This window comes from Dipteris shenzhenensis, chromosome 25, assembly GCF_047967505.1.
Source record: "Dipteris shenzhenensis isolate YYH24624 ecotype China chromosome 25, Dip_SZ_1.0, whole genome shotgun sequence".
NCBI lineage: Eukaryota > Viridiplantae > Streptophyta > Polypodiopsida > Gleicheniales > Dipteridaceae > Dipteris > Dipteris shenzhenensis.
This window is the reverse complement of record NC_141620.1, coordinates 22,362,774-22,374,753: the sequence shown is the minus strand read 5'-3', so window position 1 is coordinate 22,374,753 and position 11,980 is coordinate 22,362,774. Positions and strand designations below refer to the sequence as shown.

The 11,980-nt window shown below is 43.2% G+C and overlaps 1 protein-coding gene across 2 annotated transcripts; it reads left to right on the top strand.

The window, feature by feature from the left end:
* The first annotated feature begins 1,053 nt into the window (after positions 1-1,053).
* On the top strand, positions 1,054-3,338 carry LOC147885616 (gibberellin receptor GID1C-like). Of its 2 annotated transcripts, none has more exons than XM_087396443.1 (2): positions 1,054-1,285; positions 1,607-3,338. In XM_087396443.1, the coding sequence occupies exons 1-2, from the start codon at positions 1,241-1,243 to the stop codon at positions 2,636-2,638; spliced, it is 1,077 nt and encodes a 358-aa protein (XP_087252569.1). In that variant the 5' UTR covers positions 1,054-1,240; the 3' UTR covers positions 2,639-3,338. The 2 variants fall into 2 exon arrangements, with proteins under 2 accessions (XP_087252569.1, XP_087252570.1); XM_087396444.1 differs by having other exon boundaries at positions 1,429-3,338.
* The last annotated feature ends 8,642 nt before the right edge of the window (positions 3,339-11,980 follow it).

Sequence of the window (11,980 nt, the reverse complement as noted above, 5' to 3'; positions counted from 1 at the left end):
CAACCGGGCATGCAGATGCCAGGCATTGGTTGGACTTTTCCTGGGATGCCCTAAGGGAACAACACTGACCTTAACATTTGCTGGCAGATTTGCCACCTCTCTCTCTCTCTCTCTCTCCATGTTATGCACATGCTGTTTGCGTCAAATTTTGATGACGGTTTTCTGACTTTTCACTGTCATGCAAATGCCTGATATGTTCCCACCCAATGCACATGTCCACTCAAGCTTTGCTCAGATTTTGATGAGCGGGAACGTTCGCTAAGTCTTAAGAGGGCATTTCTGCGTATGCAAAACATACGTTCCACATTTTTCGATGATTTATACTCGGGGAAATAGGAGAAATCGCCAGTTTATTAGGATGTCACGTTAACATCGGGAAAATGAATGGAAATAAGTGCGATTTGCATTCTTCCTGGATTATCGTGACATTCTAGGCAAACATTGTTCTCAATTCCAGCACAAATTGAGCGACTATTGTTCGGAGCTACAGCACGTGCCAAAAAATGTGCTTTGTGCTGCGACTTGCGATCACGGAGACGAAATGTCTGCTGCGCAAATCGGGAATGCGCTATGAGGGATTGTAGGGTGGTGGAAAGGGGGGCATGAAAACCGGGTAAGGGCAGGGACAAGGGGTTGTGGTGGGGCCAAAGGGTAGGACAAAAGAAACCGGCGAAAGGGGGGGGTGATTGAACTTTACTACAAGTAGACGAGATAAATAAAATACCGACAATACGGCCAAAGTAGTTGCCGGGGGTTGTTTTATCCAAAGACGTACAAAAAAACGTGGCAATTTGGCGGCTGATAAAAAAGGAGGTATAATGAAGGCCCAAAAGCAAAGGCAAAGGGGCGGGCGGGCGGGCGGGAAAGGCCGGAGGGGGGCCCATTCTGTAGACTTACAGAGAATAGACTATTTTGTCGTGAGGGAAAACGTTCCAAGTTTTTGAATGGGCGTCCTGTTGTCCATTCCGGCCCCCACACTCCTTTGCGTGCTTATCTTTACCGGATTGGTTTCCCCCACGTCTCTTCTTCTTCTTCTTTTTCTTATGATCATCTTCTTCTTTATTTTTATCTTCTTCTTCTTCACCATAGCTCCATTGCTCCGCTATAGCTTTGCTTTGCTCACCTGCTTTGCTTCTCCTTCTCTCTTCATCGCCTCCTTCTCTTCGCCATAGCCTGCTCCCCTCCTCCTCCTTTCACCTCGCCATGCTCTAGACCCCCCCCCCCCCCCCCCGCCATCGCCATGACCACCTCCGCCGACGACCTCTCCTCCTCTGCGGACTCCAAGGTCAGCTCCTCCCCTGAGGTTCATCAGTCCTTCCCTCTCTCTCTCTCTCTCTCTCTCTCTCTCTCTCTCTCTGTCTCTCTTTGTTGCCGTTTTTACGGAAGCAATTCTTTAGCGCATGCAGTCGTTCCCCGGCTTCGTTGCAGGACGATAATCAATCATCGGACAAGGCCACTCCAAAATCCATTCTCTTCGAAGGAAAGGCGAAAGGAAGGAAGCAGCCAAAAGCTCGGAAGCGCGATTGCGCTGCGATTTCTCGTAGACTTTCCTCTGATCATCGTTTTGGTGTCTGCTTTCTAAGTATTCGCTATAACTTGCTTGCAGGGAGTGGTTCCTCTCACCACATGGGTTCTCATCTCCAACTTCAAGCTCTCCTACAATCTGCTGCGCAGGCCGGATGGGACATTCAATCGGCACTTGGCGGAGTTTCTGGACCGAAAGGCGCCTGCGAATGCGACGCCTGTTGAAGGTGTGGCTAGTATGGATGTCACAATAGAGAGGGCAACAGGTCTCTGGGCTCGGATCTTTTGGTCATCAGAGCCCCCTGAGCTACAGGAAATCGACGAGGGCGTAGAAGAACGGGAAGCGATTCAGCGACAGGACCCAGGCGAGCGGCTGCTGAAGCCGTTATTGGTATATTTCCACGGCGGAAGCTTTGCGCATTCGTCTGCGAACAGTGCGATTTACGATGCAATGTGCAGGAGATTGGCGAGAATGTGTGGAGTTGTGGTTCTATCAGTCAATTTCAGGCGAGCTCCGGAGCATCGCTATCCTGCTGCATACGAAGACGGCCTGGCGTGTGTGAGATGGGCAAGGAGCGCACTGGGGAAGCAGTGTCTTCTTCCTCTCGGCTGCAGTCCGGAGAAGAGGTGCTTCCTCGCAGGCGACAGCTCCGGAGGCAACATTGCTCACAATGTAGCAGTTCGGGCAGCGGAGGAGGGCATGCCTCTCTCGGGGATCGTGCTTCTGATGCCGATGTTCGGCGGGCATCAACGTACTCCTGCGGAGAGATTGCTGGATGGCAAATATTTCGTGACGATGAAGGATCGCGACTGGTATTGGCGAGCGTTTCTCCCTCCTGGCGCAGATCGAGAGCACCCAGCGTGCAATCCCTTCTCTGCTACTGCGCCATCGCTAGTTGATCTCGACATCCCGCCATGCCTCGTCGTCGTCGGAGGCCTGGACCTGCTTCAGGATTGGCAGCTCAAGTACGTGCATTCCCTTCAGCAGGCCGGGAAATCTGTGCAGCTCATGTTCCTGGAGCAGGCTACTATGGGTTTCTTCCTCTTGCCCAACTCGGATCTCTTCTACTCTCTTGTGGAGAGGCTGCGCGAATTCTTGAGCCGATCCTGCTAGTAACACCACAGGTTCGCTCTACTGCAGCCCCCCATGCGTGTTGCTTGATCATTCCGACGGTAGAGCTTTTTCGAGGTTTCAGCTGAGATCAAAATTGCCACCTTCCTGAAGAAGCCTCTATCCAAGATGAGCTGAAAGCTCATCTTCCCCTCCTTACTTTTCTCACACTCACATCCACACACATTCTCTCCTCTCCCCCTCCTTACTTTTCTCACACTGACATCCACATACATCCAGTTTCAGCTTTCAGATCAGGCATGGCTTTCTAAACCCCTTTGGTGTTTGGCCTTTCTTCTGGATTTCTTTCACAGCTAAGTTAAAAAAAACAGACCTCAATACTTCGGATAAGGCATGGCTTTTGAAGTGTTTTGATGTGTTTGCCTTTCTTCTTAGTCTTTCAGATCTCTCTCAGCTCAGTTCTCAAGTGAAAAAACAGACTTTGGCTGTTTTTACCCACCCACTTGGTGCAGCTGGCGTGTTGCCCAAGTGGGTTTGTAAACATTGGCCCAAATGGGTTCCCCATTCTTCCAGGGTAGCCCTGCACTGGTGTTGTTTTCTGAAAATGCTTTTCTAGCAATCTTACAAGAAGCCTATGTATACCAACCTCCCTTTATTAAGAGTGTTTGTATTTGCTACCAACCTCCCCCTGATGCACTGTAATTGAAATTAAGTGTGGTTAGCAGGAAAGAGACTTCTACCTTCGGAGCACATTCATTGTGCACTGTCAGTTTGACGTTCACTGTGTTCAAAATGTAATAGAGTTGTGAGCGTGAGAAAAATGATCTTTCTATTCAATTATTGTAAGTCATCCGCTATACGAATTGTAATTGTTGTCAAACGCTTTGATATGAATTGTAAGTATTCGGCAGCAAATAGTGTGGATCATGTTAATGAGTAACAGTCTTCATCAGGGGAATGTTTTTTCCTGCTCCCAAGAATATATTCAATGGCTACCGAAATGAAGACTGGATCGCCCCACACTGCAGGAGGACGGAAGCACAGTCAAGTCCCGACTGTCTTGAACTTTTATACACCGTCCTCCAAAACTGGCACAACATGAACCCCTCTTCTATCCCCACCACCAAGAGTTGGCTAAATTTTCTCTGGCACTCTTTGAAATTAAGCCTGGCTCAAGCAGGAATCTTCTCAGGCCACTGTGGCATACGCTGAATAATCTCAATCCCACTTCTTGAACAGCTCTGTATAAGTGGTAACTGTCAGCATCAGGACCTCGTAGTTTGGTCAAGACGTTTCGTAATGCTTCCAGTTAGATGAGAAAGTATATGCTCCATATTCATAGCTTTGCTTGGTTAAAGGTTTGCAAGTCTGGCTGTGCAACTTATCTACAAGCTTAGTAGGAAGCCCTTAGAATCTCGGCTTCCTGTTACATTCTCCTAGGTGTCTTAAGGAAGATTGACAACTATGTTATCTGTCTTAGGGCATCATCAAACCCTAGCTAAATCCATAATTGTCTGAAATGTCGATAACATGCTCTTTTTACAAGGAAGAGAGTTTTTGAAAGCACGCTCACTTTTGCATGGATGTTGCTCAATGGAGGTTGAGTTAAGGAGAAGCGATGATTAGTTTTTGAATCAGAACTTGAAAGAGAAACAAGGTTTAGGTTTGAATTAGCATCATATATCCTTCACGCAATATCTAAATGTGACAATAGAGAGTATGCTAGATTGGGGAGTCAAATGCAAGGCAAAGCTTTGATTAATGAGATTGCAAAACTTTAGAAAGAGTACACCTAGGTGTGCGTATGCCTATGTACAAGAAATCATTTCCCAATACACAAAGTGACTCGCAAATTCAAACATTGAAAGTGACTAGTAAGGGCTTGTATGACTATTTTAGAATCCATGTTTGTCATTGTGAATGTGTGAAGTCCTCAAGAGAAAACGTTGCAATAAACCAAATGCACAAGGCAATAGAACAACTCTTTTGTAGCTAGTACTTCCCTAATGGCTCTCATCGTTGAAGCCTTAATCTCAAGAAATTATTCCATACATTTAATTTTAAATTAATGAGAGGTAATTGAAAAGGCCTTTATTTTTCAATATAGAAATTCAATCTTATTCTTTCGTTAAAAGATGGAGTAGTTGATACCCTCATGTTAAAGGGATAGCTTCAAAACTTCATGCCAAGGGGGGTCTTCACTTGAAGACATCCTATTTCCACCTTCAAGCTCTTGTTACTAGGCTAAAGGAAGATCTTGTGAAAGAAGTATAGGTGTTACAATCCCTCATAAAGAGAGGGACTTCTTCATTAATCATTCTCCTCTTTATCTTGCCCCTTGATTTTCCACCCCCTTTCCCCTCTTCACTTTTCCATGAACTAATCCATTGCTGAATTTGATTCAATTGGGGGACCTAAGAGTACATGATATTTAATTATTAGATCTCCACACCTACCACGATATTATCACTCTTTTTCATTGTTTTTGATGTTGTTAGTAGAGTCGTAGTCCTTCAAATCTTGAGTCTTTCCTATTGGTGTTGTAATAAAAATATGTAACCAGACAATGTGGGTTTAAGAGGGTTTCTAAATTCATAATATATTCAAAGAAATAAATGCATGAGGGTAGTTAAATTCACTATGTCATATATACACATAAGGGGTTTTAAATTCACGAGTGTTAAATATAAAATTTTAAAATGGGAAATGAACATACAACCTATGTAAAAGTAGTAGGGGTTTAAATATTATCCTATTAAGTCTTCTAATAGCTCACCCTTTGGGACTTGATTAGCAAGCTTCTTTTTGACTCCTTTAATTATCTCCCTTTAAAGGCATGTGTGACTAGGTGGCTCGAGATCTTTATCTTCTAGATAGGATAGTTGGCTCCATCCAACGTACTTGCTTCGACAAAGTTTGGAATGGACATGTAGGATCCAATATCTCATAGTGAGACTGAACTTTGATATCTAGGTTGGATGTCAAGGCATAGCTTCAGATCTCACCTCCCTATAGAATCCTCACTCTTAGATCTTACTTCCCTAACTTTGATATTATGTTTGCGAGTCTAGAAATGTATCCTGACGCCCTCAGCCCAATCGACCGTCACTCCCATTGCCTCTTGCTCAATAAACCACGATTTTGTTCCTATGCGACATGCGCATCGTGCCTCTACATCTGTAGGAGGATGATCCATTGCAGCTTACTGTGGATCCAATTTACAAGAGTTAGAGTTAGATAAGAGGAGGGAAAGGAAAGAGGGGAAGAAGAGGGAAGAAGATGGAAAGAAGAGGGAAAGAGAGAAAAAGAGACATATGCTTATGCTCATGCATAAATATGCTTATGCTTATGCTTATGCATGAGCATAAGAACATGAGCATGAAAGAGGGAAAAGAGGGTGGAAAAGAGGAGAAGAGAGAAGAAGAGGGAACGGAAAGAGAGATTGGAAAGGGGGAAAGAGGGAAAGAAAGAGAGAAGAAGAGGGAAAGTAAAGAGGGAAAAAGAGACATATGCTCATGCATGAGCATATGTCTCCTTCTCTTATGCTCATGCATACGCATAAGCATAAGCATAAGCATAAGAGAAGGAGACATATGCTCATGCTTCTGCACGAGCATATGTCTCCTCTCTTATGCTCATGCATAAGCATAAGCATGAGCATATGTCTCCTTCTCTTATGCTTATGCATAAGAGAAGACAAGAAGAGGGAACGGAAAGAGAGATTGGAAAGGGGGAAGGAGGGAAAGAAAGAGAGAAGAAGAGGGAAAGAAAGAGAGAAGAAGAGGGAAAGTAAAGAGGGAAAAAGAGACATATGCTCATGCTTATGCATGAGCATATGTCTACTTCTCTTATGCTCACGCGTAAGCATAAGCATGAGCATATGTCTCCTTCTCTTATGCTTATGCTTATGCTTATGCATAAGCATAAGAGAAGGAGTCTTATACATAAGCATAAGAGAAGGAGACATATGCTCATGCTTACGCTTATGCTTATGCATGAGCATAAGAACATGAGCATGAAAGAGGTAAAAGAGGGTGGAAAAGAGGAGAAGAGAGAAGATGAGGGAACGGAAAGAGAGATTGGAAAGGGGGAAAGAGGGAAAGAAAGAGAGAAGAAGAGGGAAAGTAAAGAGGGAAAAAGCGACATATGCTCATGCATGAGCATATGTCTCCTTCTCTTATGCTCATGCATAAGCATAAGCATGAGCATATGTCTCCTTCTCTTATGCTTATGCGTATGCATGAGCATAAGATAATGAGCATGAAAGAGGGAAAAGAGGGGGAAAAAGAGAGGAAGAGAGAAGAAGAGGGAAAGTAAAGAGGGAAAAAGAGACATATGCTCATGTCTCCTTCTCTTATGCTCATGCATAAGCATAAGCATGAGCATATGTCTCTTTTCTTATGCTTATGCTTATGCATAAGAGAAGGAGACATAGGAAAGAGAGATTGGAAAAGTGGAAAGAGGGAAAGAAAGAGAGAAGAAGAGGAAAAGGAAAGAGGAAAAAAGAAGCATAAGTCTGCTTCTTTTATGCTCATGCTTATGCTTATGCTTATGCATGAGCATAAGAGCATGAGCATGAAAGAGGGAAAAGAGGGTGGGAAAGAGGAGAAGAAGAGGGAAACGAAAGAGGAAAAAAGAGGGGGAAAGAGACTGAAAGATTGAAGGAGAAGGAGAAGGAGAGGAGGGAAAGAAGAGGAGAGAAGAGGGAAAGAAGAGGGAAGAGAGGGGAAGAGAGGGTTCCTACGCCCATCACTGCAGCACTGGCCAATGCAAATAAAAAAAATAACAAATGGAAAAAAGAGGAAGCACTTACCTGGAATAGTACGTCCCGCTCGGTGTTTTGTGGACTAGCCCTACAAAAGAGAGAGTCTTCTTTCTTTCTTGAAATCTCATTTTTTGATTCAATCCTTTGAAATCAAGCATGAAAACTAGTAAGCAGCTTTAGCAATACAAGGAGAAGCACTCACAAAATGAAATCTCACAAAAAACTTGCCTACATTGTTCAAAGAGACTCACCTCTTCAAAAACTTCCTTTCAAGAAACCAAAGAGCGAGAAGGGTGGAGGGGGAGCACAAGAGCTAGGAGAGGGGTGAGTAGTGGTGAGGAGTGGAGAATAGAGTGGGAGGTTATCGAAAATAAGTGGGAAGAGAGATTGCTTTGCTTACAATAGAGATTAGAGAGTGCTAAAGAAAGCATCGCACGTCATGATGGGTTTCGATTTTAACCCATAGTGTCGCTATATAGCGATGCTTTTCCTTCGCTATATAGCGTCACTAAAGAGTCACTATATAGCGATCTTTAACACTAAACCCTAAACCCTAAACCTTAAACCCTAAAGTTGCTATATAGTGACCTTTAACCCTAAAAGTCGCTATAAGTTGCTATATAGCGACCTTTAACCCTAAGTGTCGCTATATAGCGACACTTATACCTTAAAAGTGTCAATTCAAGGCACTTGATCTAAGAAGAGAGAGAAGGAGCTCATGGGTGGCTATTTTTTGGATCTTAATGGATTTCCTTGCATTTTGTGTTGTGACTTTAGAGGTGTACAGATGGAAGGGATGAGTGAAAGCTTGTCAGATGATGCACCAATGCTCGGGAGTGTAGAGTGGCTTATGGAGAGGCTGTATTGTCATTGCACTCATTGCAAGCGAGAGGTATGACACCAATGCCATATTGTCATGCGCCACTTGAGGATGTATGGGGGGAAGTCCAAACCAATACCCACCATTGGTGGTGCACATGGTGATGGATCATCAAAAAGTCATTGCTATTTGAGTTCGTGATTAATATTACATGCGTACACGACACGAAATCTTGAGACAAGATGAGGAGGGTGGTGTGCATATACCTTCACACTACCAATGTGGATATGAAGATAGTGATCATGTGGATATGGAGATGCCACTACCAATGCCGGATCCAATTGATCTAGATGGATTCAGAGAAGAAGATGAAGATCACAATATGAGTCAAGAGGAAGATGTGCATAATGACATCATATGGGAGGAAGATGGAGATCACGATATTGAGGAAGAAGGTGACGATGATCAAGAATCACCCGACTTTATTGAAGAAGATAATCAAGTCTATGGTGAACGTACGATGATGATATAGGAGATCACCTCAGTATAGAGTTGGAGATAGACTTGTTTGGCACACTAGACTTGGCTCATGATGAAGCCAAGTCTCAAACATAGACATGAATATATGAGCTTTGAACTTGATGCACATGCTCTTGTACTTTTATTCTTTCAAGGATCAAACATGTACATGCTCTCGTATTTTTATTCTCTATGAGATCAAATGAATGAAATTTTAAAAAAATTTGTCATTGGAAAAAACTAACTTTTAAGGCCTATATGAGTAAAAAACATCTCTGGAAAATGTCGCTATAAAATAGTATCTCAGTGTTGCTATATAGCGAAGTGCCTAATATGATGAGGCACTTGGCTCAAGATGAAGCCAAGTCTCAAACGTAGACATGAATATATGAGCTTCGAACTTGATGTACATGCTCTTGTACTTTTATTCTTTCAAAGGATCAAACATGTACATGCTCTCGTATTTTTATTCTCTATGAGATTAAACATGTATGAAAATTTAGAAAAATTTGTCATTGGAAAAAACTAACTTTTAAGGCCTATATGAGTAAAAAACATCTCTGGAAAATGTCGCTATAAAATAGTATCTCAATGTCGCTATATAGCGAAGTGCCTAATACGATGAGGCACGAGTGGCAAGAGTACCAAGGGATGGCGGACACCCAGACAGGACGACATAGGGCATGGGCATGAGTGGGGTGAGGGGGTATAAAGAGAGAGAGTGTTAGAGAGCGGTGAGGGATGGAGTTAGAGAATATAGCGACACTTAAAAGTCGCTATATAGTGACCCTTATAATCATCGCTATATAGCAATGTTTGCTTAATATCGCTATATAGCGATGCTTTATAGGACATGCTTTTCATACCAATGATTAGTGCCCCGTGCACGCCAAACATCGGTATGTAAACATCGCAATAGGATCCGTGTGTAGTAGTGATGGGATCCAAGAGATGATTGATTTGTAACTAACCCCAATAAGGAAGCTCATGAAAGATCGATAGCCTCTTCATACCAGGAGGACATTCCTCTCCATTCGCCCTCCAAGCTTGAATCCAATCACTTGCCTTCAAATATGATGGTGGTGGATCAAGCTGATCTCCACGTGCGAGATGGTCCAGCAGAAGGTATTGACCATGACCTTCATAAACATTTTTCCTCATATGTTTGGAGTATCGAGCAAGCGATTTCAAACCTGGTCCACAAATAGGACAAGCATGGTACCCACTTGTAACAAGTCCTGCATGCATGCATGAATGTGTTAGTATAAGACATGCATGCAAAAGAGAGTCATAAAAGCATAATCCTATATTATACATGTAGAGACACAACCACATACCTGCGCATTCTCCATATCCTAGGTAGTCATGCATGGTCCACATCAATTTACCCCTGACCAAAATATCATTGGTATGTCTAGGAGCTCTCAAAATATCAAAGACCCGCACTCCTCTCCATAATATCTGTAACTCCTCTATCAAAGGTGCCATGTACACGTCCATATTTTTTGCCTTATACTTCCCTGGCACAAGCAGTGCAAGCATGAGGTGTCCCTTTTTTATTGTTAGCCATGGTGGGATATTGTAATTCACCATGATTATGGGCCATGTCGACCAAGATGTCAAGCGTAATCCGAAAGGATTCACGCCGTCCATGGCGAGCCCAAGATGTAAATTGCGTGGCTCCCTCACAAAGTCCGCCGACCACTGATTGTCTATGTGCTTCCAAGCTGCACAATCTGCGAGAATCCTCAATGTGTCATCAGTGGACTGATGAGATGCATGGCATGTCATCAGCTCCGCTATGGATTTGCATCGGAACATGTGTTGTATTCTTGCAATGATGGGAAAGTGTCTCAAGACCTTTACTGGTATCTGCTCACCGTACAAGTCATCTCTATATTGTTGTTCCCCACATTTCGGAAAACTAGCTAAATCTCCATGCTCACGACGAAAGAGAATACATTCATTATGATAAGCATGGATGGTATCATAATCCATTCCCACCATTGTTAGCATCTTTTTTGCTTCATCTCTTGATGCGGGCATGGTATTTGATGCAGGCAACATCTTCTAGAGCAACCTATCACAATTTAGACATACATAGGCTTCGAATAATGATGATTTGGTACACTAATCCATACATGATGATTCTCAAAACAAACAATATCCAAATAATGAGTCAAATTAATGCAAGAGCTAACCTCATTAAGGCCAAGACACTTGTATCCGACCACCCATACTTGCAGATTCAAGATTGAGAGACAAGCACGTAGTTTAGACATCCTAGCACCCTCGTACAATTGTGTTGATTGCAACTCTTGCATTTTGATCTCAGACCCTGACATCACGTGTACATGGGATGTACTATCCCTAATAATAGAATCCATCATGTCGACCATACCCTCGTCATCATCCGGGAGACTATAGTCTTGCTCAAAGTGTGAAGGTATATGCATACCCTCGTCAGCCTCCTCATCCTATTTTAAGATTTCATGTAAATATAAGATCTTGTCTCAAGGTTTCGTACCATAATGGTATCCAATATTAACGGCGAACTTAAATAGCTTTGACTTACCGATAATCCATCAACACGTGCAACACCAACGGTGGGTACTGGTTCCAGCTCCTCCCCATACATCCGCAAGTGGCGCATGATAATACGATGTTGATGTCGTACTTCTTGCTTGCAATGAGTGCAATGACAATACAACCTCTCCGTAAGCCACTTTGTGCTCCCGGGCATTGGCGCATCATTGGACGATCTCCCACTCATCCCTTCAATCTGCACTTATAAAATCACAACATAAGTTGCAAGGAAATATATTAACAGTAATAAAATAGCATCTATGAGCTTCTTTTTTAACTTTAAACAAAAAGTGTCCTAAAGCATCGCTATATAGCGACGTTTTGACTTGTTCCATCGCTAGTGATGATTTACTCTGTTCCATTGCTATATAGCGACGCTTTTAAATATAAGCGTCGCTATATAGCAACTGTGACCAGTGTCGCTATATAGCGACGCTATGGGTTAAAACCCGAAACCTCGTGACGTGGCGCTTTCTTTAGCAATCTCTATTGTGAGAAAAGCAATCTCTCCTCCCACCTATACTCGACGACCTCAATTTCCTCCACTCTATTCTCCACTCCTCACCACTACTCACCCCTCTCCTAACACTTGTGCTCCCTCTCCACCGTTCTCCCTCTTTGCTTGTGTGAAAAGAAGTTTTTCAAGAAGGTGAGTCTCTTTGAACAATGTAGGTCCGTTTTTTATGAGATTTCG

What these genes read in the sequence shown, in the direction of transcription:
- LOC147885616 (XM_087396443.1), top strand. Translation starts at nt 1,241, where the DNA reads ATGACCACCTCCGCCGACGACCTCTCCTCCTCTGCGGACTCCAAG. An exon ending in CCTCCTCTGCGGACTCCAAG is followed by an intron (nt 1,286 to 1,606) that starts GTCAGCTCCTCC and finishes ACTTGCTTGCAG; the next exon opens with GGAGTGGTTCCTCTCACCAC.